Source organism: Triturus cristatus, chromosome 6 (genome assembly GCF_964204655.1).
Source record: "Triturus cristatus chromosome 6, aTriCri1.1, whole genome shotgun sequence".
NCBI classification, from domain to species: domain Eukaryota; kingdom Metazoa; phylum Chordata; class Amphibia; order Caudata; family Salamandridae; genus Triturus; species Triturus cristatus.
In genome coordinates, this window is record NC_140589.1 from 1,735,052,638 (window position 1) to 1,735,080,615 (window position 27,978).

General features: G+C 44.5%; 1 protein-coding gene across 2 annotated transcripts in view; it reads left to right on the forward strand.

Annotated features, from left to right (window-relative positions):
* MIA3 (MIA SH3 domain ER export factor 3) overlaps positions 1-27,978 on the forward strand; it is a 348,169-nt gene that overhangs the window by 12,939 nt on the left and 307,252 nt on the right. For both annotated transcript variants that reach the window (XM_085612967.1, XM_085612968.1), the window contains exon 2: positions 5,363-5,496. In XM_085612967.1, coding sequence (XP_085469093.1) covers positions 5,363-5,496 — 134 coding nt within the window. The remainder of the gene's footprint in view (positions 1-5,362; positions 5,497-27,978) is intronic.

Below are 27,978 nucleotides of genomic sequence, written 5' to 3' on the forward strand. Positions count from 1 at the left end.
CACCAACAGATCCAGAACACCTAACGCACTGCACTCCATCAGCGAAGCATTCGCGCCTGTCCTCAATGTCTCCATCTCTTCAGCTACCGTCCCGGACACATGAAGATATGCCAAATTCCATCCACTACTCAAACTCTTTGCAGACCCATCTTCACCCACAAACTACAGACTGCTCTCTTTGCTTCCTTTCCTGACTGTAGTCTAGAGAAACTCGTCAACAGACACCTCACCGACCACCTCTGCAACCACAAACTCCTCTATGCCACACAGTCTGGCTTCAGAACCAATCACATCACAGAAACTGCCCTCATCGTCATCACAGATGGCATCCGCATGATCCTGGACAAAGGAGACGTAGCAGCCCTAATCCTCCTGGACCTATCAGCGGCATTCATCGCTGTCTCCCAGCCCATCCTCCTCTGACGTCTACACGATATTTGAATCCAGGGTCCCGCTCTCTGTTGCATTTTCTCCTTCCTGACTGGCTGGACTCAAGCATTCAGCCTGCCCAATTACTCTTCAGACGCTCGATCATCGGCGGAGTACTGCAGGGTTTATCTATTGGCTCGAACATGAGCCCTCTGGCCAGGGTCATCCTTGACCAGGACATCCTCTCCTACGCTGATGACACGCAACTTGTACTCTCCCTCTTGGAAAAGACTCGGAAACAAGGAATGAGGTCACCGCCTGCATGATTGAAGTCACCACCTGGACGAAGTCCAATTGTCTGAAACTCAGCACTGACAAGACATAAGTTGTGATTTTCATAAAAAACTCCTTGCCATTGTTCTTCTCCTTGTGACTGGCTGAACTAGGAACCATACCCACCCTACGTACCCATGCCAGGGACTTCGAGATAGCATAGACAGCAAGCTGGATACGACTGCCCAAGATAACGCCATCACAGCATCCTATTTCCACACGCTTAAAATGCTGAGGAAAGACTTCACATGGCTCTCAAGCAACACTGTGAAACTGTCGCACATGCCCTCGTCACCAGGAACCCAAACTACGGGCACACCCTGTATACCAGAATCCTCAAGAAACTCACTTTAAGACTACAACCTATCTAGAACTCGGCAGCCCGACTTATCTTCAGTCTCCCACGCAGCACACACAGCGCGCCCCACCTCATTACACAAGCACACACAATTCAGAATACTCACCCACACCTTGAAAGCACTACACAGCAATGGCCCCGCCTGCCTTAACAGTTTCATTTCCACTCACAAACCTTCCGGACATCTCTGATTAGCAAGACTCCTCCTTGCACACATTCCTCGCTTATGAAGAACCAGATCTGGAGGTCGAGCCTTCTGCTGCGTTGCTTTTAAAGGGTGGAGCGACCCATCACTGTACCTCTGATCCTCCTTCTCTCTGCCTTCTGTAGGTGAGGCTAAACCTACCTGCTCAGCGCCAGGATGCTCTCCTGGGGAATAGTGCGCTAATACAGATAAAAATAATAAAACATAAGATAACAAATTACGCATAGATAAAGCACACAACATCACTTTGCAACTGCTGGGCCAACATAAAATATATATGCAATAAATGAATAAGTAAATACAGGAAAAAAGGGTAAAGCATGATGGGAAGTCGTAGATGGGAGGAAAGATAGAGCACACAGGTAGCAGAGAAACAAGCAAATAAACTTATTCACTTTTTTTGGAATGCTAAATGCAAACTAAACAAGCATTGACAAAGATATTCGGTCTTGTATTCTCAATGTTGCGAAAACGATGCAATCAGCCTTGCCAATGCCTGATCGGTTTTGGTAAAATTATAGAAAGAAATAAAAACATTGATTTATATTTATTCAAAAAGGCTGCTGTGTTGTTGTGCATTTCAAGTGTTGCTGTGATGTGATGACCGTGCATGTTGTGTCAAGCGACGTAGCAGCCATCTTGATAGTATAGAAGCAATTTTGTCATTGTTTTCAATTTTTGGTTCGTTGGCACTGTTTCCCCAATGCCGGCAAAGTTTAAAAGCCTCTGATGTTGGCAAAGCTAATAGAGACTACCACCAGGTAAAAGGGCAGCACTGGATAGTTCAGTGGGACAACAGCTAGAGCATCACCAAGGACACCACTTGGTGCCTGGCATGCCTCTGAGAAGCTTCAGAAGGGTAGGGATAGGAAGAGCCATGGTGGAAGAGTCTCTCTGGAAACCAAGGCATGAACTTGCATGAGTACTAAACAAGTATTACAATTTAAAAAAAGTACAATGACCCTATCAGTGGAAGGCAGGGCCGGACTGAGAACCAAAACCGGTCCTGGCAACGTGCTCGACTGGCCCCCCCCCAGAGTTTGGGGGGGTGGCCGAGCTCTTTGCCAATGCCGGTTTCGGCCGATTTTGTTACAGGGCCGATATTGCAGCTATGCTGCAAAAAGTCCCCATAATAAAATCGCCCCCCCTGAGGCCCAAAACCGGCCCCCACCCTGGCAGCCTACCGGGGAAACGTCCGGTGCCCGCCACGGCCAGTCCGGCCCTGGTGGAAGTCAACATACTAGCCACTTGGAAGACATGGCTGTGCTCCAGGTGAGAGAGAAACACAAAAAAAAGAGAGAACCCCTAATAAAAAGCAGATAACTGAGTTTGACAAGTAAGCCATCTAATGAACAGGGGCCGAGTCTGTGTAGTATTGTATACAGTGCTGCCTGTGATCCCACAAAAAGAGTTCAGTTCAATCGGCAGTGGAAGAATGCAATCCGAATCGGGAGAATGTGAGACAGAAATGCTTCTGAGCAGGACAAGCTGAAGGATAGGAAGGAAAGCTATCAAATCGAGAGCATACACCTGAGGTGGACAATAAGCCATACAATCATGAGCAAGGGGCTGGCCCAAAATCCACTTTAATTATATGTTCTGTATTGGGAACAATAGGTCTTGCCAACAGACAGCTAAAACTGTTTTTATCCAAGATCTAAAAATAATCACAGGTGCCTCCTCCTATTCCTTGTAACTCCCTGATCATGGCGCTGAGTGCCTCCCCAGCCCGCTACCAGTATCCTGTCACGCCTTCATGCCACTCATGTTACCCCAATGGACCCCTGCTGCAACTTTGCCAGCTTCGGGCCATATTTCATCTTCTCTGTTGTGTCTCGCCCACACAGAGACCTGCCCCTTGGTCACCTTCAGTTCAAGTGCTGAGCAACTCTTCCCACCCCCAAAAAAATCCCTGTGGCTTCTCATCACTGTGCCCAGTCCACAGTGCTAGACACTGAGCGGAGAAAGGGTGCGCTTGTGTTTGTATAACCTTCAGCGTTGATGCCTGCCCTGCCAGTTTTGAATGCAGTGTGTGAGAGAAGCTTGTTGCTGTCCGTATTGTACCCGTGCTGTGGAAGGGAAGCTTGCACTTGTGCTGCAGTGCTTTGTTTGTGAGAAAGCTGAACTATTGCTGCCTGTACCGAGTCTGTCTGTGTGAAGGAAGTTTGCTTTGTTGCTGCCTTTATTGAACCCGCTCTGTATGTGTGCCTCTGTCTCTGCTCGCCCCATCCATGCCCTTTGCCCGTCCCTCTTCAGCCTGGCCTCACTGCCAGCAGTGTGGCAGACACTTCTGACACGTTTTACGTTAAGCACGCAAATCCAGTGCTCCTAAAATGGAGAAGGCGTGACCAATTATTTCTGTTTACAGAGGTTTAAAACTAGGGGTGGGCGGAATTTGCATAGTCGCGCTACGCAAAGCTCCGCAAAATGGCAAAATATCTTCGTGAGCACGCAGAATTTCCGCGAACACGCGGAATTGCTTGTTCGCGATGCTTTTTTCCTGTTTGCAAACGCTGTTTGTGTGCTCGGGGGGAAATATCTTGCGAACATGCATTTTGAGAACGAGAACAAGCAAATTCAGCGAAGCCGCGGAACGCAGAATTTTGAGTAATTCCACGTTCTCTGCGGAACGCGAAATTACCCAAATTCCGCAAGCAGAATTTACCGCCCAGGCCTATTAAAAAAAATTTTTACACTGGCATTAACTCTACGTTAAACCGTAGGGTTTTAATGCCACTGTAAAAATAAATAAGCAAATAAATAAACAAATGTTACGGTTCTACTGAAACTTCAAAAGTTTTATCTGGCCCAGCACTGCTGTTGTGGGTGCAGTGATTCAATTGGACTTTGCAGCAGCTGGACGACAAAATAGAAAACCACAACCACGAGGTTAGTTGTCCTCCCCTTATGGTGCGGATGATATTGGTGAAGGGCACTCTGATTCACTCCTGAATGGTAATGCAGCACCTCTAGGGCAGTCTTTCCTCTAATAAGCATTGCACTACAGGAGAGTTTGGAGAAAACGTGACGTGGCGGGGTCTATCACCCTTGACTTCAGCCAGCAGCACCAGATGCGACTTCGTTGCAGCTGCCCCACACTCTGCCACAGCACCGTCTCTCTTCGTGGGGATACAGGGCTGGAAACAGGTCTGCCCTGAGTATTGAAACCTAACTCTGTGGGTGTGCACGAGTTCAGAATTGGCCTGCAGTGCCTGGCTGCCTGACTCTCAATCGGAACTTGAACCAGGCTGCCAGGCACCGATACATTGCTCTAGTCTGTTTTAAATATGGGGAAGAAGGTGTTAAAAGAGACCTGCAGATCTGAGGGGCAGGACTCAGAAGCCCTAAAGCACCAGCCGCCACTGTCTGATCTCTGTCCATGTCCCATTCACCCGTCATCTGTTACGGTGCTAGCCCACAGCCACAGTTCCTGCCTGCATCCCATTTACCTCCAGCCTTGTCCTGGTGCTCAGTTCCCATGCTTCCATCTGAGTTGTGTCACTCCGCTGACACCACCGCCGGGTAGAGTTTGAATCTCCCATGGATGACGGATCCTTGCCCATGCCTCATCCGTCCTACGGTTAGTTGTAGGGCTCGTGTATGTTGTGGCATGCTTTCTTGAGGCTTATATCGTGTGTGTGAAGGAAGCTTGCAGTTTTGCTGCCTGGGCTTCACTTTTGTTGTTTGAGTGAAGCATGCATTGCTGCACTCAGTGCGGTGCCTGTGCTCTGTATTTGAGGGAATCATGCACTCCTGCCGTCCATGGCGTTCACCAGTTTGGTGCGTTCAGCTGCTGCCTCGGGTGACCCTGCTCTGTGTGTGATGGAAGCTTGCACGGGTGCTCTCTGCAGTGTGTGTGTGCGTGCACAAGACGCTTACGTACCACCTGCACACTATGCACCTGCTCTGCGCAAGGAAGGAATCTTGCACTACTGCCGATATTGTGGGGAGGTGAGGGTGTGTTTACGTCCAGAGCTGTTCAAAAGTCCTAACATTGGCTTTTCTCTGCTTGTCTTCAGCGACTGTTGTAGTGCTTGTAACGATTGGCAGTTGTACTTCCATCAAACTAAAGCCCTTTTCTTGTTCTCTTTTTCCAGTGTTGTTGTGTCGCGGTAAAGCAGTAGAAGATTTCACTGGTCCCGACTGCCGTTTTATCAATTTTAAAAAGGGAGAAACGATATTTGTATACTATAAATTAACAGGAAGATCAGCAGAGCTGTGGGCTGGCAGCGTAAGTACTTTATACATCCTCTTACACATTGGGGTGTGATGATTTTACAGCGTTCCATGATCCTCACAGTAGATGCTTTTTGGGGGAGGGAGGCACATGTTTCCTCACATGGCAGAGGGTCTTGGAAGGAGCCCTTCCTTGACCCGGAAGTGACCGGTCCATTTCCTTGCCCTTTCTTCCTTTGGCCTTGCTGGGACTGCTGATTGTGGTTGTGATCTTAATGCAGAAAATGTTTGCTTGCGGGGACCCCAGTGAGACCCTATCATTTTGATCGTAATGTTGGCTTTCAAGGTTCTTTTACAACATTGGTATTCCAGGATTCTTTCTCTGCAGGGTTGATGCTAGTGTGTGAGCACACCTGGGCCGATGCCTTCTCGTGTAGTGCGCTGTTGTCTTATTCAATCTAACACTTACTTCCTAATTATGGATTTGCTTGTATGTTCAGGCTTGTGTTTTATTTGATAGATAATGCCGTTCTGGCAAGTTTCTTCATTGATTGGCCAGGATTTTCTTGAACATGTCTTTATATAAAAAATCTTTAGATACCCACCAGATGATTTTCGGGAGTTAAGAAACTTTCTTCCTAGGGGGCGTTGAAGGCTTTGTAGGCTCTCTGTAAAAGTTAATGCTGGTATTTTGGTTGCTTTGTGAGGGTATGTTGGGAGGTGTTTTGGGCTTTATGTGATGGTCTTTTTTTCTGTGATAATCTTATAGAGGCACTGGGAGAGTTTTTTCGGGGTTTATGACCTTTTTCTGGGATATTTTGAGAGTTTTTGGGGTTTGATGTTATGTTAGGAGGCTTAGCGAGGTCCTGTTGTGGACGTATGTGTAGGTCTGTTGGGAGACTTTGTGAGGGTCTGTTGTCTCTTGTGTGCTAGAGGGCTTTGTAAAAGTCTATTGGGAGGTTCTGTGAGTAACCTTTGGGGGTGTTGTGATGTGTTGTATTAGGTTTTGTGAATGTCTTCTGATGATTTTGAGGGGATTTGTGAGGGTCTACTTTTTTGGTAAGAACATTATGAGAGGCTGTAGGGAGTGAAGAGTTTTGTAATTGTATTGTGTACTGTAGATCAGGGTTGTTCTGTTATTTCCTTCCTTTCATTGCATGCATGCACACGCTTAGCCCACGTAAAAACACTAAGCTTAGGATCCACCAACATCCTTAGCTTGAAAACAAAAACCACTGCTGTACTTTAACGTTTCTACTGTCAAATTGGAAAAGGTTTCAGTCTTTGAGCTTGGATGAAAAAGAACAACTTTTGTAAGGCACAGACAAGAAGACTCTACTGAGTAGCTGATCAATTCAGCCTTTGAGAAGATCAAAAAATGAAAACTTTAAAATAGACTGATTTACCCATTCTACTCTCCTAATCCAAAACGCGCCCTCATTCATAAAATACTAGTATGAGTGACTGCTCACCTCTTCCTGAATTCTCATGCAAAACGTCCACTTTTCCACAGGACTAAGGCACTGCTCCTACATACACAGGAAGGGCCTCCCCTATGCTGCAAACCTGTTCTATATGAACTCACTGCCCATGCTACTGACCAGAGTTCCACCAGTGGTATAACGCAAAATGATGGGGCCCCCTGGCAGAATGTGGTGAAGGACTCGTGGGTCTACCGTAACTCAAAGATTTTCATTGACTTTGGGCTAAATGGTCCCCCTGGAAGGCTTTGGGGATCCTGAATGGCTTCCTGCGCCCCCCCACCGTAGGGGCCTCCGTTATGCCCCTGAATTCAACCACTGAATGTGCCTGGAGAGTGGACTGTTCCTCTGGGTCTGGTTTTTTCTGCAGGTCCTAGTCTGTCCTGCATTAGCTCCGTTCCTATGGCACTTCCGGTCACATGTGTGATAACGCGAGGCTCTGCACTGTCTCTGCTGATTTTCACTGTTTATGACGCTCCAGTGCACTGTGCACCAGTGCTCTAATTCTTGCTGGTCCCCACAGTGCATGAGCGGCAAACACTGAAGTCTTATTTAAACATTGTATTTTTGTCAAAAGCGCTCCAGAAATTACCTACCAAGTCTCTGAACAGGAATTCACATATCACTGTAAAAAAACCTAGGGGCCAGATGTAGGACCATGAAAATTACGCATCGCAAATTGCGACTCTTTTGAGAGTCGCAATTTTCGATGCACAACAGTGTATTTCACACTGTTTGTCATTCCTAATGGGGTCGCAAATTGCATGGCTCATTAATATTAATTAGCCTCTCGCAATTTGCAAGCCCATTGAGAATGACAGCGCTCCAAGGGATGGTGGCCTGTTGGGCTCAGCAGACCACCATGTCTGGGACTGCTTTTTATTAAAGCAGCTTTTTAAAAAAATGTAAATGCATCCCGTTTTCCTTAAGGGAAAACGGGATGTATTTAAAGAAGAAAAATGAACATTTTCAGTTTCATTTTTTTAACCGCAGGCAGTGGTCTCTAGGACCATTTCCTGCTCTTAAAAAATATTTTCCAACATACCCACAAAGGGAAAGGGGACCCCTCGGGACCCCTTCCTGAGTGGTTTACCACCTACTTGAAGTAGGTGGTAAACTGCAAGTGTTTTGCAGCCGCAAATGCAGTCGCAAAACACTAGTACAGAGCATGTTGACTGGCTATTAGGAAGGGACGCCCCTTCCGAATAGCATGAGTCGCAAATGCTATTTGGCCGCTGAAAAGGGTCGTACATCTGGCCCTAAATGTTTTGGATTGCTTAGCAAAAGACACACAATTGATGGACGGAATGCAGAACAAATCAAAACATTCACCCCCAGTCAAGAGATCTGGGTTAAATCCATCATTCTTTTGCTCACCATGCCACCCCAGTTTAGACCTGGCCATATGCAAATCAGTCTTGACCCAGTGCCTCATGGGAACAATCCAGCCCGAACTGCCAAGCTAGTTCCTCCCTGGACCAGAAACAAGCATCCTAGGCCACTTAAGAAATAAACTCACTGCTAGCCTCCAAAAGCTTTATGTCAGGCTCTATCCTTTGTGGTCTTGATGATAGAATCTTGCTCATCCCTGCAGCTGACTACTCACTAGGAGTTGTGCAGTGGCACTGGTGTGCGGTATTCCCGCGCGCTGTGATCGCAACCCACCATGTTCCCACCCTGACGTTTTATTTGGCAAATAAATGCTGCCGTGGAGTTGTAGTTTTCTGTTTTCTTCATTTTGAATCACATATCTTATAAATTTTAATGTGAAAACAAATGCGAGATATGGAAAGACTGGAAAGATAAAGTCTTACTGGCATGCAGCATTTGGACAGCCTTACTCGTTAAAGGAGAAAACAATATTTATATTTTTATTTTCTAAAACATTCCTGGATAGTTTCTACATTAAGTATAACGTCCTTTCTGCTTCACTGTTGGGAAATGTCCTTAGCATTACAATGAAACATCAAAAGTGTAACTGTTATGTAGATGTGTACGAAGCACAACATTTATCACTTAGTGGCCTGCAGCAGGTGGTTCTACAAGAGTGACTAATAGAGTGACTGTGAGTCCTTGTGCTAAGCTGAGATGAAAGGCAAAAATAGTGAAGTCCTCCTTGGCACCGTGGGAATGATGTCATGAGTGACGTTTCTGAAGAAGTGATTTTCAGTTTTCTTCAGGTGCACTGATTAGAGTTCCTTGCCTTTGCTGGTAAACCATGCAGTTGTTTACCTGCTCGGTTTCCTAAATAAGGGAACCACAGAGTGCATGGATCTAGTGTTGGAGGGGTGCAACAGGTGAGGGGTGGGGCTCTTAGTGCAGTTTGACCTCCTTATGGTGAAGAATGGTCCCTGCAAGCTAGTGTCGCAGTGGTCTCCAATGGATTTGTTTTTGCAAAGATCTAAAGTCACGGTAAGATGCAGCCCCTGTGCTTGACATCAATAACAGCCTTTTTAGGTCGTGCGCTGCTCTGAGTGTGGAATAGAAGCCCCGCCCACTCTCCACCCATATTTGTCATTGGCTTGTGTCATTGCCATTTGTAAATGCTGGTTTCTGATTCGTTAATAGGCTTGTTAGTCCCTCCTTAGTACCGCCTTGTCTTCATTTGTAACCTTCCATGAGGACTGGCCCCACTACTTCGGTTGTTATACGGTAGTCTTTTTTTCAGTCTGTAAGCACTATTTTCTTTAATGTTGTTTCTCCTACTGCAGGCATGACATGCTTTCCTGCAACATTCAGCGCGCCATGCGTGCTTTCACTTTCTGAGCAGCCCGGGACAATGGCAGCCGCTTCTTTGAATAGGTGTCGCATTTACAAGTGTTTGACTTATTGGCATTGTAAATGACAATGCCTTTTTATTTATGTGTTAATTAGCAAAACAGATAAATGAAAGGCATTGGCAATGCCAATAGCTTACACTCTTGCAAATACGAGACCTATTGCTTTGCAAATGCTTGTTTACAGAGCATCACACATGGAAATGCCACCGTTATCTGGCTCTCAAGTCCAGTCCACAGAACACAAACTTCAGGGGGGAAAGCCAAGCTGACAATCTTTAGACACAAAAACGTGTTCTGACCGCAGATGTTTCAGAATCACTTCCTCCTTTCGGGGCTCACTCATTTGAGACGCACCACCCCTGCTGGCATTTGCACAAATACAGGAAACCCATCCTTTCCAACATGTCTGCTCCTTGAGCCTCCCAAACCAATACATAAGGCTGTAATCTGAGTCTAACCTCAGGAACATGGATTGCACCTTTAGAAGCTGGGAAAATAAAGGTGCTAGCGCTTTTGAGGAACCCCATCTTCTTCTAGGAAAGGGTACTTGTGGGTATTGTATTTGTGCCCCTCAGGCAGTACATCACAGGGATACCGATATTTTGTAAAAGTGGCGCATGCTTGATAGATTTTTGAACCCCGCATGCCAAAATTTGAGCCCACACTCGAATTCTGAATTTCTTTCCCCAAAAAAGTGCTTGATCCAGGGAGAAGGTGGGCCAGACGCTACTTCCGCCACATATAGTCTACCCAGCTCTCCCCTGCTGTTCAAGTTGTCTGTCACATCCGACCCTTAAAATGTTTTTGCAGCATCTGGTGCCTTCAGGGCATCATCATTGGTGTACATGTGGTGTACATGTGAGCAATCCTGATTGCACACTCGGATTAGACACCCACAAAACCTGTTGTACCCAACGATGGGAGGCAGACGCTCACGCATTTTTCAGTGGTCCTAACCAAATAATGTATCCCACCACTGCCATTTGATTCAGTGTTCAAGGGTGTATATGTATTCATGGAAAAAAAACGAAGCTTAAAGGGAAGTTATACATAGGTCTTGTAATCATAAATAAACTTCAGTTTTAAAACCAAAGCAAATCTGAAATTCGCCAGTTATGGGCAGTTGACATAAGTATAATGTACACTGCCATAGATTTTAGATGTCATCAGTGATGTAATATGTGAGGTCAATTACATATAACTGGTGAATTTCAGTTTTTTTGTTTGTTTGAAAACTGTCTTTTTTTTATTGTTACAAGACCTTCATATAACACCACTTTAACCTTTGTTAACTAATTTATTAGCTTTGGCTGTGCGCGGCCTTATCTTCGGTCAGGCCCTGCACCTAACCCCGTGTAGGCGGCAAACCCCTCGCTGCTCACAATTTTCTGTAGCATGAGGTTGGCAGCAGGATAAGGCCAGGCCTTGCCCCCCCCCCCCCCAACCATCAGCACAACTAGCGCTGATTAGGGCGAAACTGACGACCTCTCGTGACCGCCATTCCCCACGCCCTGATTGGGAGACGCCCACTCCGAGGCCACGCCCCCTGCAGAGCATTGATAAGAGACGCGCTGCTTTGTACACGATCAGATAACTCTCGAATCCTCCTGAGGCTCAGCCGGGAGTAGCCAGATTGATAGTGCTTGTCTCTATTTTTAACAAACTGCTAAAATTCTGCTTTTAAATAGAACTTACTTATTTTGCCTGCTACACAGCTGCAGTCTGCAGGATCCCTTTCGCGCAGCACAACGAGCGCTGATTAGGGCGAAACTGACGACCTCTCGTGACCGCCATTCCCCACGCCCTGATTGGGAGACGCCCACTCTGAGGCCACGCCCCCTGCAGAGCATTGATAAGAGACGCGCTGCTTTGTACACGATCAGATAACTCTCGAATCCTCCTGAGGCTCAGCCGGGAGTAGCCAGATTGATAGTGCTTGTCTCTATTTTTAACAAACTGCTAAAATTCTGCTTTTAAATAGAACTTACTTACTTTGCCTGCTACACAGCTGCAGTCTGCAGGATCCCTTTCGCGCAGCACAACGAGCGCTGATTAGGGCGAAACTGACGACCTCTCGTGACCGCCATTCCCCACGCCCTGATTGGGAGACGCCCACTCCGAGGCCACGCCCCCTGCAGAGCATTGATAAGTGACGCGCTGCTTTGTACACGATCAGATAACTCTCGAATCCTCCTGAGGCTCAGCCGGGAGTAGCCAGATTGATAGTGCTTGTCTCTATTTTTAACAAACTGCTAAAATTCTGCTTTTAAATAGAACTTACTTACTTTGCCTGCTACACAGCTGCAGTCTGCAGGATCCCTTTCGCGCAGCATAACGAGCGCTGATTAGGGCGAAACTGACGACCTCTCGTGACCGCCATTCCCCACGCCCTGATTGGGAGACGCCCACTCCGAGGCCACGCCCTCTCCCTTCGTCACATCTTCATAAATATGTGTATGTATCGGAAGCGCAGCGGACGAGCGCAGCGGGCACGCCGACTGCGCGCCGAAGGCGCGCTAAAGGCAAGCTCGTCTGCGCTCGTCCGCGATCAGGACGCGACCGGGGCCGGTCTTTCTCCCCGCCCCCTCAGCCACACTACTGCAATATACTCTCGGACTGAGCTGATGTCTGTGAGACCCCCACTATGTGTGACCTGCCCGCTTTCTATTTCAGACACTTGGAGCCTGGCTTATTCTTGCCCTGTCTGTAATTTCACTCTTCCGGCTTCAGATCCTAGCACCAACATAATACACTCATCGAACTCTCCCTCCACTTATGGAGCCCAGTCCCCCCTGACTCTCAGAGCTGCGCTGATTAACTGTCGCTCACTGAGCAAACATGCCATTGACATCTGGCAGTCCCTTCGGGACAACAACTGGGACTTGCTCTTTTTAACCGAAACATGGTTGAACGACACCACGAATCCCGCAATCACCCTGGCCTTACCGGAGGGCTACAGTATTGTTTGCGCCAATAGACCAAATAATATACAGGGAGGCGGGATTGCTCTAATTCATAATTCCAAATGGTCGGTTACCCTCCCTCCGTTCAATCAAATTGAATGTATAGAGGGTATGCCTTTCGTTGTTCATATCTCCCCCTCTTTCTCCTGCTCTGGAATTCTCATCTACCGCCCCCCTCACTCTAATACCTCTTACTTACCTGCTTTAGCTGACTATGTTACTCAGCTTAGTACACGATATGCTAACTTTACCGCTTTGGGAGACTTCAATCTCCATGTTGACAATGAGTCTTGCTCGCACAGCAAGCTCTTCATCTCTACGCTTGCAGCCTGTAACCTAGCTCAAATAATATCTTTACCTACGCATAAAGCGGGTCATACTCTGGACCTGATCTGCTCCAACCTACCATCTATTCGGGCGACTCCCCCTACCCCGGTCATTTGGTCGGACCATTTCCTTATTCCTTTTGAGATCAACATTTCTTGTCACATTAGACCCGTTATCATTCCAAAAACAATTGGAAGAAATTGGAGCCGCATCACCTCTGAGACGCTCCGGGAATATTTAAAAAATACTCAACCCTGCCCGTCCCTTGACCCGGATTTACAGATTGACCACTTGGACACATGGCTTAGTCAGGCCATTGATGCTCTGGCCCCCCTTAAAACCATCAAAACTTATAGGGCTGCACCTTCGGCACCCTGGTACTCTGATGAGCTTAGGCAGAAAAAGGCCTCCTGCAAATCTCTTGAACGCCTCTGGAGACAGAATTACACCATCGACAGCAAAATCTCCTATAAATTAGCCCTTAAAGAATATAGGAGACTGATTGAGAAGCACAAACGACACTTTCTAGCCTCCAGAATCACGCACGCCAGTAATGGCGCTAGGGAGATTTTTAATATAGTCAGATCCTTCACAGACCCCCACGCGCTGACTCGGACTCAGCCTGCTTCACAATCATTATGTGATAAACTTTCCAAATTTTTTGAGGATAAAATAGAAATCATTTACTCCTCTTTCCCCACCCTCGACACATTAGGTTGGGAAGAAAAGCCCACCACTCTCTCGCCATCACTGCCTATCTTATCCGATTTTGCAGCCGTCTCGGAAGCCGAATCTATGGCTGAACTACTCAATTGTAAATCAGGCTCGCCTAATGATCCCTGGCCAGCCAAGCAGTACAAAAAACTTGCCTCTCTACTTAACCCTCATCTGAACCATATTTGGAATAGCTCTCTCAGACTGGGCTGTTTTCCTGCTAAATGGAAACATGCCTCGTTGGTCCCTATCCTTAAAAAGTCCAACTTGGATCCCGACCAACCTAGTAACTACAGACCCATTTCCCTCTTGCCTGCACCAGCAAAAATCCTGGAGAAACTGGTGCATTCTCAGTTGGCGAACTATATTGAGTCCAATGGACTTCTCCATGATTCCCAGCATGGCTTCAGGTCGGGCCACAGCACGGAGTCTGCCCTTATTGAAATGGCGGACTTGGTGAGGTGGACGCTTGACCAGGGATCGAGGGCGGTGCTAGTGCTGCTGGATTTATCAGCAGCATTCGACACCGTCTCTCACAAGATCCTGCTGAGTAGGCTCGAGGACTTGGGTGTGGGAGGTGTTGTGCTGAAATGGCTCACATCCTATCTTTCGGACCGCACACAGCAGGTTTTCACCCCTCCCTATACCTCCCCTGCCAGACCACTTAAATGGGGAGTTCCCCAGGGTTCCTCCCTGAGTCCGCTCCTTTTTAATATTTATTTTACCCCTTTGGCTAAGCTGATCGCTCAGACAGGGATTAAATCCACCTCCTATGCTGACGATATTCAGCTTCTTTTTTTTACTTTTGACACCCCCTCTGCTTCTGCCTTTGATCCGCTGAAATCCTGCCTCAGGGACATTTCTAGCTGGATGGACGCTAACTCCCTCCGACTCAACGCAGGAAAAACGGAGATCCTGTTTTTCAACTCTCCTTCTCCTTTGGACTCTAGCCTTTGGTGGCCAGACGATCTAAGCCAAGCCCCTACCCCTAAAGATTCAGTGAAAAATTTAGGAGTACGTTGGGATCATCATCTAAGTTTCAGTAATCAGGTACAGACAGTGGCTGCTTCCTGTTTCGCTAAAATCAGGACCATTAAACGCCTTATTAACTACCTGCCGGCGGACTGCCGCAAAACTGTTATCCAGGCATTGATAATTTCCCATCTCGATTACGCTAATGCCCTCTATCTTGGTATCTCAGCAGGCCTGTGTCATAAACTTCAGACAGTCCAAAATGCTGCCGCCCGGCTTGTAGAGAGACTTCCTGCTAGACACCATGTCTCTCCACTTTTACGCAAACTGCACTGGCTACCCATTGCTAAAAGAAGTGTCTTCAAAGCAATGACGCTGGCCTTCCGAGCCTCTCAAGGGTCTGGATCGGCACACCTGAAAAACATCTTGCGACCGTATGCCCATTCAAGGACATTGCGCTCCAACTCCCTATTCTTCTTGCACACCCCACGATTTAAACGAGTTCGTGCAGGTGGAAAAACCTTTGAGGTCTGTGCTTCTCAGAATTGGAACAAGCTCCCGCTAGCTCTACGTACCAGCCAATCAGAATCAGCATTTCGTAAACTGCTGAAGACATATCTTTTCTCCTCCTAGACAGGTCCTCCATTTCTGGCTCTCCTTTCCCAGAGTTCTCAGCGCCGGGACGCCCCGTTGGGGCAGCTGTGCGCTTTATAAAATACACAAATAATAAATAAATAATAAATAATAACCCCCCCTCCTTGGTGGCGATATGGACAAAAGCCCCTGCTTTCTGACTAAAAGATCTAGCTTTCTGATAGATTTGGTGTAATTCTGTTCAGCCATTTTATCGGTATCGCTGTTCAATATTGCCTATGGAAATTGCATGGGGGAAAAATGTTTTTGACATCACCCCACCACTCCCCTGTTTTTCTCGGCCCCTGCTGGATGGATCACCCCCAATCTTTCCAACACATTTGTTTTATGCACAGCCACCCACAATTTTAATTATCTTCTGCAGGACCTTTTTAGCTATTTCGCATTGAATTTTCCACACGTGGTCAATAATGCACTTAATCTGTTGTTAGAGACCTCCTTGTATATATATTAAATATAGCATAGACACAGTCCGATTTTTTTTTTTTTCTTTTTCTTTTTTTTTTAAATTTCATTGGCAGTTGTTTTTTTCTTTAAAAAAAAATAATTTCATTGGCAGTTGTTTACTGTTCTTTCGTTCCATTGCCGTAGTTATCTCTTTGACACTGTTCGTGCGGCGCTGCTTGATACCTTTGTCCATACCCTAGCAACACTTTATTGGATAATAAAGAAAATAGTCTAATGTGGTGCCAATACAAGTTTGCCTGGTGGAAATAATATTGCTGGCTTAAAACAAATGTATGAAAGCGAGACATCAGGACTAGTTTATTTGTAGAGTTCTGCTGGACATTACATAGTAAATGTGTAGATGTAAGGGAAGTTGTGACTGAGGGGACTCGCAGAGCAGCAAAAAAAACATGTATAATAAACGGATAAATATACAGTAAAAGATACATATACTGATATTTTCATTTTTCACACATTATGTTATAGTTAGTGTATATATAGGTATTAGGATTGTGTATGATGTGTTGTCTGGGTTTGGGGCAGTGAGAGAGGTTGCATCTGCACAGTACATACATGCATAGATCATAAGGAGACGAGTGTAGGGGATAGATTCGGTAAAAAGGTATGGAAGCGCTGGGCACAATTCATTGTCGTAGATGTTTGGGTAGAATGTGTTTCTTCAGCTTCAGTTGTAACATAGGTAGAAATTTGGCCTATGTGATATTTTTGGGGTGGTAGTTTCCTATTTTCAGAGCGCTTGGTGATGTGGGGTAGGTGGTAAAGAATGACACTGTTCCTTAGAGATGTTTTTAATTCCACAAGAGATTTGGACATAGGTTCTGTCACCTCTAGATATTGTCTGAGTGTTAGGTAGTTTCGGAGTCCATTCTTAGATGGATTTGCATGCTATTTGCATATAGGCGGTAGTTGATTTTGAGGTTCATCATGAGTTCATCATCAGTTGGTTTGCTCTAAAGATGAAAAAGGCAGTGAGCCAGAATGAAGCCCTGTGCTGCTCTGACAGATTGGATATGGTGTCTTTAATTGTAATCCTTTAGAATGTTGGTTGAAATACAATTTTACTTGCTGAGAATTTTACCCCGAAATCCAAATCCTCTAGAAATTACTTTCAGCATCGCTGTTTCTATACGTTTCTCCCTCTCCAACTCCAGATTGATGATAGTTTATGAGAGTATGGCTGCTTATGTGCAGATTATGTTGTTATGCAACAGTTTACAAAAGTATGAAAATGAATCTATAGATGGGTTAGTGGTTCTTGTTTCAATTGAGTCAGTTTTGGGCTTTTCTGGAGTTGGGGTACAGAAGGGGGATGGGGTGCATTTATGATGTTTAGCCAGTGAGGCAGAGGCTTAAACAGTGTGGGGTGTTAGTTCAGTCTTCCATGTAGCATGAGGGGTTTGGTACACGAAGCGATGCATTCCAAAGTTATGATGCAATTGGGTTAAGAAGGGGTCCCGTTGATATTTGTGAAGTTTAGGCATTGTACCAGTCTTGCGGTGATTGTCAGAGATGGTTTTAGCTCAAATTCTTCTCTAATCTTCAGTATTTTGAAAGAAGGTTGCCAGTGTTGAGTGTGGGATGGCTGAGATTAGGAGATAGTGTAGCATTGAAGATTTCAAATTGTTTTTGGGTCTCTTATTAGCTTTTTAAAATGTTATTTTCTATGACGGTCTTTGTCTTTATGTTGCCTTTGTATGTTCTCCTAGTTGTTTTGTTAGGTTGATTTGGTGGAAGTGATGCTGCTTCAGACCACTGACTCCTGAGAGAGCTTGAGAGACGTTCCATTCTGTGAGTGATTAAAAACCACTTTTAGTTTTTTGTTTTTTAGTTCTGCTCTTCTCTGAAAGGATCAGGAGTTTTTTAAGGTTTTTGGAGAGGCATTGTAAGGGTTCACAAGCGTGAATGCATCAGATTTAATTCTGGTGTTGATGAGAAGGAGGCTGGCACTGAAGTTAATAAAGTATGTCAGGAGTAATGGTTTTTGGTGTGAAAGGGTTCAGCTTGTTGCTGGTACTGGCTGACAGGAAGGTTTTTGAGGAATGGCATCTGATCGTGGTCAGGCTAGTTGGTACTTATTGAGTCATTCACTGTAATACATGTTTGGGTGGTTTTAATGAGATTGAAGAAGAATCCCTTGCTTTGTGTAGAGTTTTGGCACTGGTGTAAAAGACTAGTTTTTCAAGACTAACTCTAGCATGCTGATTGCTTGATCTTAGCCTTTGCTCTAGTTTGTTCTTTATTCATTAACTACTGTTAAGATTGAAAGAATTTATGAGACCACATGATTGAGTAGAAGAGACACAATTTATGAGGGAAAAGGGCAAAAATATAGGAACCGATAAAATTAATGGTGACGTGATCGATGCAAAAGCAATGAAAAACTGAAAATAATATAAAAAGCCAGCAATAAAAATGCATGGTAAAACACATTACTGTTAAAATCATCAGATTTCTAAAAATAGTGAACATGATGAAAAAGTTCCAGGACCCCTTTCATCCACTAAATCATCCCTGTCTGGCGATTGTATGAGGCGTGCATGCATTCGGATGCAAGGTGATTGTTTGTTCTGTTGACAGATTCTAGCTCCACAATTAGGACCTGTAATGTCAGTAAAAATGTCCTGCGGGGCCAACCTGGAGACTGTGAATAGCATGAGATGCACTTGCAGGTACCTCTAAGGGGAGGCTTCTATCAGTGCCAGTTTAAAGTCCGAAAGTGGCACAAAACGCTGGCCAACCCCTGCCCGAAGTGGATCAGTCATTTCTTCTAGTTTGTATGACTTGGAAGATATTATGAAGCTCAAAAATCCATCTTTTTACATTAAAATAGATGTTTTTATACCTATGTACTTATGCACACATTTTATAATTGTGAATGATCTAAATTAACAACTTTAACAATACTCCTTTTTTAATTACTCAGAATGTTAATTACTGGAAATTATTGGAAAGCATTGAACTCTGTGCAACATGAAAATCGTAATGTGCACTTAGACAATATTTTTAATTGGCTAGCTATGAGCAATGCATTGCCATATAATTTGTGGGTACATAGTCTGATGATAAGCAAACAGGTTCTAGACCCAGCGGTAGAACTCAGACATAAGTCCTACCGACAACAGATTCTGAGAGGGACTCATGTAAGACTTGTGACGTGAGTGTGGGAAAAGATCCTTGGGGTTTCAGTGCACTCTGTAATTGTCAGTGGGTATCTTTTATCATTGTCGATGAAGGTTTTTGAGAGAGAGCAGTTCATGCAAGGGATGGGTTTTCCCATCCATAGTTCTTATCTGACACACATTTTGTACATTCCATAATCATACTTAGTTTTAACTCTGCTGTACTATGTGACTTCATATGCTACACCAATTAATGCATTCCTTAAAAGCACAGCATTTTATAGACTGAAAAAGCAATGGTCTTAACCCCCAAAGGATGGGTAGGTGCCACAATTTAAAGTTATCCACATTGGAAAAATATACACACAACGAAGCTAAATGAGTCAGTCAGTGTGTTTAAAAAAAAAAAAATCTTGGATGGATCTAGTCATTGTGGACAATGCTGATGAAATTAGTCCCAGTCATACAAGAAAAGCTTGTAGAAATAAACCAAGTGACACTGTGGTGTGTGGTGCACAAGATGTTAGTGCATTTTAGTAATGATTTATAATCTGTTTATATCTTTTTAATTTTGTTTGTTTATTTCTAACTCTTTTCTATTCACAGTTTGGCTGCTTTAGTGTGTACTCCCTTCATCCTTTTTTTTTTACTTTCGTTTTATGCCTGGCTTCTACCATTATCTGACCTATGTTTAAAACATTTTATGGTGATACTCAGCACAAATTTCTGTTTCTCCTTCACTCATTTGAACGTATTCTGTTTGGTCTTAATTACACCTGTCACTCCCTGCCTGACAAAGCTTCATTGACGTTCGAACACTTCTCAATTTCAGTTTAATTATTTATGTATTGTCGTCAAGTGTTAATACTTGCTTGCTCCTGCCTATCCCTTTTTTTTTTGGAAACATTTTATTATCAGTAACAAAAATAAAATAATACAAAAGAAATAGCTGGGTACATTAGGCATTGCCTACATCATATGAGTCCAGTGCGGGTCAGTTACACAGGTATAATAATATCACAAAGTGTTGTAAGTTACATACTAAGATATAGCAAGAGAAAAATTTTCAGAGCGCCGATCCCGGCCTTTGCTTCGCCTCCTTGTTGGACCCCTTGGGTTAATCGCTCAGGTCAAGGTCCGAGTCTGGTGTTGGAGGGGCACAGATGTTACCACGGAATGAGTTCCATCTACCCCATACCCGTGCCCACTTTTGGGGACACCCTCTGCGTATGAAGACTGCTTTTTCGGCCTCCTGCCTATCCCTTTGAGCGCTTCAACTCATGCTGACCAAGCGGCAGCCTTAGGTCCGCTTCCCTGGGTTTTGTTCCTTGTTCCTGTTCTGCTTCTGTCCATTCCTCGTTTTATTCTTCTTCATTATTAGCTCCTAATTTATGAAGCTGCATTCCAGTCTCTTTCTTCTCTCCTTCTCCATATCTGTTTAGAAGGGATGGATTGCTCGCCTGTTGAGTTCTGATTTTGCTCTGCCTTCTTCTATCACCGAGTGCTGTCATTTATGTTGTGAACATATTTAATCATTACTCTTTGATTACTTTATACTGAATCTTTTATGTTCAAGCACATTGGTAAATGTTTTACAGAAATGAATTAAGATATGCATCGAAAATAAATTATATCTCTAAAATTTCATAAATATGAAACTAATAACTATGGGCCCAATTTATATTTAGGGGGTCGGGCCGTCCTCCACCAGGGCGACTGAGTAAATTACTCCATCATCCTGGCAGAGGTCCCGATAACCAAATTTATATATGGCTGGCGGACATTTAATGCATTGAACGGCTGTCAAGGCGGTTCCTCTCAAAGCATTGTAACTTCGCCATAGCCTGCAGCAAAGTTTCATATTTTTGTTTTCTCAAACACAATACCCCAAATCAGGATTTTGTTTTTGAAAAGAAAGAAAAAGCCATGCCCCCTCACCATGGGAGTTTTCTCTCATTTTTTCACAGTCCCTTATCGCCAGGGTTTTCCTGGCAGTGACTGGCATTTCAAACTGACCTGTATGTCTGTCCATCTAAATTAAGTGGCCATACATAGAGGTCAACTATCGACTGCCCTTACTCATTGCGCCGTCGGAGAGGTCTAACCATAGAGGAGACGGAGTGGTTACACTTAAGGTCTGCCCTCATTTAAATCGGGACCCTTATGTTGGCGGTAAGGATACTCCGTCGCAATGGACTATCCTTACCTCCAGCATATAAATCAGCCCCTGTGTTCTTTCCCATCCTCACCACCATGTTTGCTTCTAAAACTACCAAACCATTCATGATTGTGGCTTCATATTTACCAGATTGCGTGTTTCTAGTTAAATTCACAGCAGATATGAAGAGTCGCTTCCTCTGAAAGGTTTTGTTTGCTCCCCTCGGTCCTTTGCTGGAGTCAGCCTTGCGGGACCTCCCTCTAGGTTGGCTGTTCTGCCCCCACTGCAGGATTCTTGGCGTTGAGGCATCTCTTGCTGTCTCTGAACCTTTGGCATTATTTTTGGAGTGGATTTTCCATGGGCCTGAATCAGAAGAATTCCCTTTGTGCCAGTACACTAGCCCTAATCCCCACCCCTGCAGAATTCGGCACAAAAATTACCTAATAGCCAAGCTACTCAAGCGGATACCTATCCGATGGTCAGGCTTGGCTGGACCCTTTTGTCCCCTATGCCTTTTGGGCAAGACTCAAATCCGCATCAAGTTTCTAATGAGACGTGTCGCAATTCCTGTTTCTTTGTCATTTTTCTGAGCATCCGGCCTTCCTGGACCATTGGTGCTTATCTGGGCCATAGATGCGGTTCTGGGTCATAGGTGCTCACATCCTTGTATTTCCTGGTCTCTAGTGACCTTCCTCCTCTTGTCTGTCTTCCTACCCCTTTGAAACTTTAGACATCAAACCCGAGCATCACATTCTGTGTGCCATAGTTCATAGAGATGATAAATAATTTGTACACTCAAGGTAAGATGGTCTGTGCCCAAATGCATGCTTTCTTTTTGATGTGAAACCCTTAAGATAGGGAGGAGTCTGGAAGAATAGTTTGGGCGCTGGTCATCTTACACCTATCTTCGCCCATGCTGATTCCTCATGGCCATGTTAAATCCATTTGTGTTTGAGGTCCTTTGCCTGGTGTGACGTGGCTTAAAATTAATGCAAATAATTTACTTTCTGGTGTGCGCTGTTAATGCTGCAACGTTCATAATTGTCTTGCTTTTATCAAGGCTTAACTGGTCTTGAGATATTGACTGTCCCCAGTTTCAGTGAACACGTTTCTCACTTTTGGTCAAGGGTATCCATCATAAGTCAAGGGGGACAGCTTCATGGCAGAACTTTTAGGCTATCCACCAAAGATATATTTTGCACACAAAGACTTTAAAAGGAGCCCCTGTTATATAGTCTATAGTTATCCTACAGACCTACCCTTTCTGCACCTATGTTGAACACCCTTACTTTCAGAACATTGAAGTAAAGAGTTGACAGATACTGGGCTGGGGTAAGCTTTAAAAAGTAGTACTAGAAGAGAAAACCAGAAGAGAAGCCTTAACAAGTTACAACTTCAGTAACATTCGTAAGCTCCTCATTTGAATTCTGTTGACATTTAAAATGCATTTACACAGTGCTTTCTTGAAGTGTAGTGCCCAGCAGTACAGTATTTACACGTTTCATAAAATAATACTTTTGACCCAAGAGTCATTCAGCCTCACTTAACATCGAGGAGATGGAGTAACCCTGGAGTCAGGAGCTATAGTTCACCTTTCAGGAACCTGCCTATAAAGTAATGTAGAGCAAATGTCTAGTTGCATGCAGTGAATTATTTTACCTTCCCAGCACAGCAGGAAAATACCTGAATTTATTTATCAATCCCTACCAAAAAGATTCTCTTTAAAAAAGGTAACATTTGACTTCCCAATTCTGAGAACTTGCATGCCCTAGATTTCTCTGAGTTCCTAAAATAGTAAACTAGCTGTCTACAAAATTATGTTACAAGATAAGTCATTTTAAGATCTGGGACATCCATAGGTACAGAATCCCCTAACAAGAATGTAAAAGACTGTGCAACACATGTGCTCTTCCCGAGCTGATGGTTTAAGACGATGGGTATACAAGTGCAGACTTGTTTGAGCGTTGTTACATTTTTCCTTTTTACTGATTTGTGCTTTTCAGGTTTGGCGTTAGCCTCGATCTTTTGATTTTACTAAAATGATATATAATTTCAGCAAAATCAAATTTCCTCTTCCCTACCATGATCTGCTAGTGTGCCGATGGTAGGCTAAAGGCAAGCCCATCTGCACCTGGACCACATCCAGCACCAAGAACACTGGTCCTTCCTTGACCAACTGCTACCCCACCATGTTCCCCTGCTTGTTCAACCCTAGCTGCCGTTCGCCTCTCTGCTGCAACATAAACCACAGAAGGAGCTTTCTCATGTACCTCCTGCAAGTTCTCGTGTATCTCCCTCGTACCCGCACTACCACACTAACAACATCCAGTACCCACACCACACTCCCACAAACACCTCAATACCCAAACACTCACCAAACCCAAAACGGAAATATGGGATCTGCTGCACGACCACGCTCTGGACCTGCTCTTCTCCACAGTAACATGGCTAAACCTATCTTCTGCACCGAAAATCTCCACAACCATCCCCGCAGGCTACAGGACCATCAGAACAAGTCCAGCGGCACAGGCTCCATTATTGTCAAGGACACCATCAGCTGCACCACCTACACCGACCGCAACATGGAGCGCCTCACATCCAAGCTACGCATCTCTGCAAACTTCTTTACAGGTGCAACCACCAGGACCCCTGCAGAAATTTTGCTAGCGACTTCACCGAGTTTATTGCACCCCTCATCATCGACTTCAGCACTTTCATCATCCTTTCATCTAGAAGTCTTCATCAACTGTACAGTACTTCTGGAAAACCTTGGTCTCACCCAACGTGTTATCAGTCCTACCCACCTCATTGGACACCAGCTGAACCCGATGTTCTTCTTCAGCAGCAGCATCAGCCGACAAGCCTGCCCCCATTACCTTGATGGACCACGCCCTCATCAGCTTCAATATACTCAGGGCTTTAAGTGGGATGGAAAAACTGGGGGTCTCTCAAAGGGGCGTGGCCAATTTAATTAAGGGCATGGCTTAAAAACCCGTAAGCTAAAAATATATGCTTCGCATAGTGCGCAGCCTGATTTGTATTTTGCTGTTTGTCATTGCATCCAGATGTATGATACAAGTAACATCATACCTACAAGAAGTCAGGACTATTGGCTTTGTCAATGGTTGTTAGTTGCATAAGCTAAATAAGCAGCAACTATGGCTTGTATGTAATGTTGAAAAAGCTTTCACTTAAAGTCTTGGTAACACCACAACAAAGTTGCTGCTCCTGAATTTCAAAAAGAGAAGGGAAATCCAGAGAGAAAATGACTCTCTTTAAAGGATCTCCCTTCCCCTACAACACTCACATGGCCTGACGTCATGCCGTAACTTCTCCACTAGTGAGAAGTGAGCAGTGTGAGCACGCGCACATCCTGTGCCTGCTGTCACTGCAGTCCAGAAAAAATCGGACCGCCTGTGCCAGAGCACAAAACACAGCCCGATAGAGACCCGTTTCGAGGCACAATTTAAAAACTGCAGGTGCTCAGACCCGGTGAGACCCGGCCCACTTAAAGCCTGAATATACTCATCCTGCGCAATCACTGGCCTACCACCACTAACCCCGCCCGCTTCAGCTGGAAAACACGCTAGCCCGACCACACCTAGAGCTTTCCAGAACCCATCAAAATATTCAGCAGCTGAATCAATCGCACAGCTGATCCAGCCGTCCAGCGAGCACAGAATTGAATCCTGGTTGATGTAGTTGGAAATAGTGACTTTTGTATTTCTAGTGCTAGGAGATCACTTGTGACCCAAAGCACTGCAATATGTAAGTCAATATTTAAACCTGCGTTACACACAGTATTAGATAGGTTGCCACAAAAAGCGCAAAAAGATTTTGGAATAAGTTTAAAAAAATATTCAAGAATGCTTGTTTCTTCTTTATCTGTCTGCCCCTTCACAACACCGGCGATTTACTCCCTTCCATTTCAGCATAGGCATGTCAACTGTCAGAAATACCTGTCCTGGGACAGTTTTTTTTTTCCCCCCACAAAAAGTAGGGGAACTGTATTTGTTATAGTAAATTATGGGCCCGTCTTTCACCACAGATGCCACCCTCTTCATCCATTTGCATTTTGCATTCACATTTTTTCTGTCCTCTACAGTATACAGCAGGGAGCAATGCGTCGGCCCATGTCACTCATCAGGGACTTCACTGTGAGTGACGGCATACTGCTTTTTCACATGGATCACATTTGCACTCGAAGAAGTTTCTTTAAAGTGTACGGGACTTCTATGGCAATGCATGCTTTTTTTTTTTTTTACAGTAAAAAAATATTTTTGCTTTTAGCCATTGTTTGTTTTTTAATTGTGAGGGCCCACCCGTAGCCCCAAAAATAACATTTTCTAAAACCATTCCAAAATAAAACCAGCATTGACAAAGCTATAAGCACGTCAGCCAAAGTCAAACCTATCGGCTTTGCCAGTGTTTGTTAGTTCTGGTGTTATTCAAACCTTTGGCTTTACTTGAAGTGTATATTTAATATACTTGCCTACTGGTGTTTTAAGCCAACCCACTTCGTCCATTGATCTGTTAATGCGTCATTGACATATATTTTTCGTCCACTGTAGTGTTAAGCATGGGGCAGTGGATCCGCCCGCTGTGGCCATTGGTTAACGTCACTGTGAATGACGGCTTTGTCGTCTTACAAGGAGCACGTGCACTCACAAAGTAGTTCTCTTCAGTGCCAGTGGCTAATATGACTTCTGTGTGCTTTTTGACACCACAAAATAGTTTTGCTTTTAGGCATTTTTTTGGATTGATAAAGGCCTGGCAGTTACCCCAGCTGTAAAGTTTTGCATAACCTATGACAAAACAAGCACTGATCAAGCCAGAAGGCCTACATCCAACACCAAACCTGTTGTCTTTGCTTGTGCTAGTTTTTTGTGTTTAAAGTCATGCTTGCTGACCAGTTGGGTGTAGGTGACCCCTCTATGCTAATAGCTTCTAATCAACCGATCTAATCAGTGGTCAAAGTGTGTGGGGGGGGGGGAAGTAGGAACTGTGGGCGGAGAATCAGAGGCCGGGAATAAACCGTGGATTGGGTCAGTGGGCGGAGTCAGAGGTGTGGCAGAAAGAGCAAAATTTCCCAGTTTTTAGTATTTGTTTCCCATTTCACTAACCTGTTACAGTTTATTACATTATTTAATTTAACCAATGGATACACATGTTTATTTAAGGTTGAATATGAGTTATTGACATTAAAATACACTCACAAAGTGGGATATGTTTCCAATCACAGAATGTCCCAAATATCCTTAAAAGTGGAATCACAAGCCATTTCTCTCCCAACCATGAGGTTTTGTCATCATCACTCCTCCTTCCTTTTTCCACCAGAGCAGTTCAAACATGAAAGGCAAAATATCCTAGTTTGCAGATGTTTTCCACATAATTATGGTTCTGCCATATTTGCCACATAATACATCATCTGCTGCATAATCTGACGATTTTAACTAATAAATTGTTTATAGCTCAAAAGTTACTAAAAAATGTTACTTATGCTGCTGTGAAGATTATGGCCCTTTGCAAAAGTTGACTGGTTACCTTTCTCGCTTCTGCAGTTGTATGTTCCACTGATACTAATAAGGAAAGATCTTTCCAGAGACTGTTAGCATGTGTAAAAATGTCAAAACAATAAAGTATCAGAAGATTTACAGCACCACTAATACCAGTGTAGGGTGGCAGAGCACTTTACATCACGCATATTACACAGAGACAATCAATCATACGTGTGTATATCACTGTATAGGAAATGTTACATAAGTCAAAGGACTACAAGATGTAGGAGTCACATGACAACCATACTAATAGGCAGCATCGTTTAATAGTGATTGGTCTAGAGATACACAAACTCAGAATTTAAAACGTAATACAATGGTGGGGGGTTCTCTTTAATAATCAGGATTGATTTCTACCCAAATGAACCCTTTTTTGCAACATTAGGATAATCAAAGACTGGGCGAAAAACCATAACGCCCTAATTTATACCTTGCAGTTTGCATGCAACTCTTACATGACAGTTAATAGATCGCTGTTCTATGTTAGGATTTTACCTTATTAACTGCAAGTAATAAGGAACGCAGCAGTAACCCACTGACCTATTTACATTATGTGCACTTTGTGATCTGCATGGTACATGTTCTTAGCAGCAGGCACATTAACCCTTTTTATGAAAAAGCTTCCACCAGGCAAAACACCATCTCTCTCTACTAAGAACATTAATCACTGGAGTTATCATGACATTTTTATTGTTGCCGAAATTGTTGGAGGCCAGGAAGGAGGCAGCATGCGCTTTTAAAACCATATTACACTTGAAAACACGATGCCCCGTGGGGGGGGGGGGGTTCACGCTGCCCTAGAGCCATCCTGCTCAAGGGTCCTGTGACCTTAGTGACAGTCACTGTCACTCTATGGTGTGCTGCTTCATAGGCCTGCCTGCAAGACTGGAGGTGAACTTCAGAATGAATTGTGGTGGACAGGCCTTCAAGGTTAACACACACTTGCCACCAATTGGGTCCACCGGCTGGTGCTAAGACACCAGGGATTTTAAGATCTTGCATGGCCTTCTAAGGTCTAGCATGGGAATGTGCTCCCTCAGGGGGAGTGGTCTGTTGGACTGGTCATGAAGGCTGAACCTGGTTCCCCAGTTCCAAATTCACCAGCTCTGACCATAGTGCCGCATCCTCTCCTCCACTGAACACCATACTGCGCCACTGAGAGAAACTTGCACTGCACTGACCCGCTATAAACACCTGGATGTGACTCAATTCAAAGTACGCACTAGATAAGGGCAATATGCTGCCTGAAAAAAAAAATAACAACAACCTAGAAAAAGCAAACGCTCATAGGGAATGCAATATTAACCCCTTCGCTGCTGCGGACATTCCGCTGCAGCGCTGGG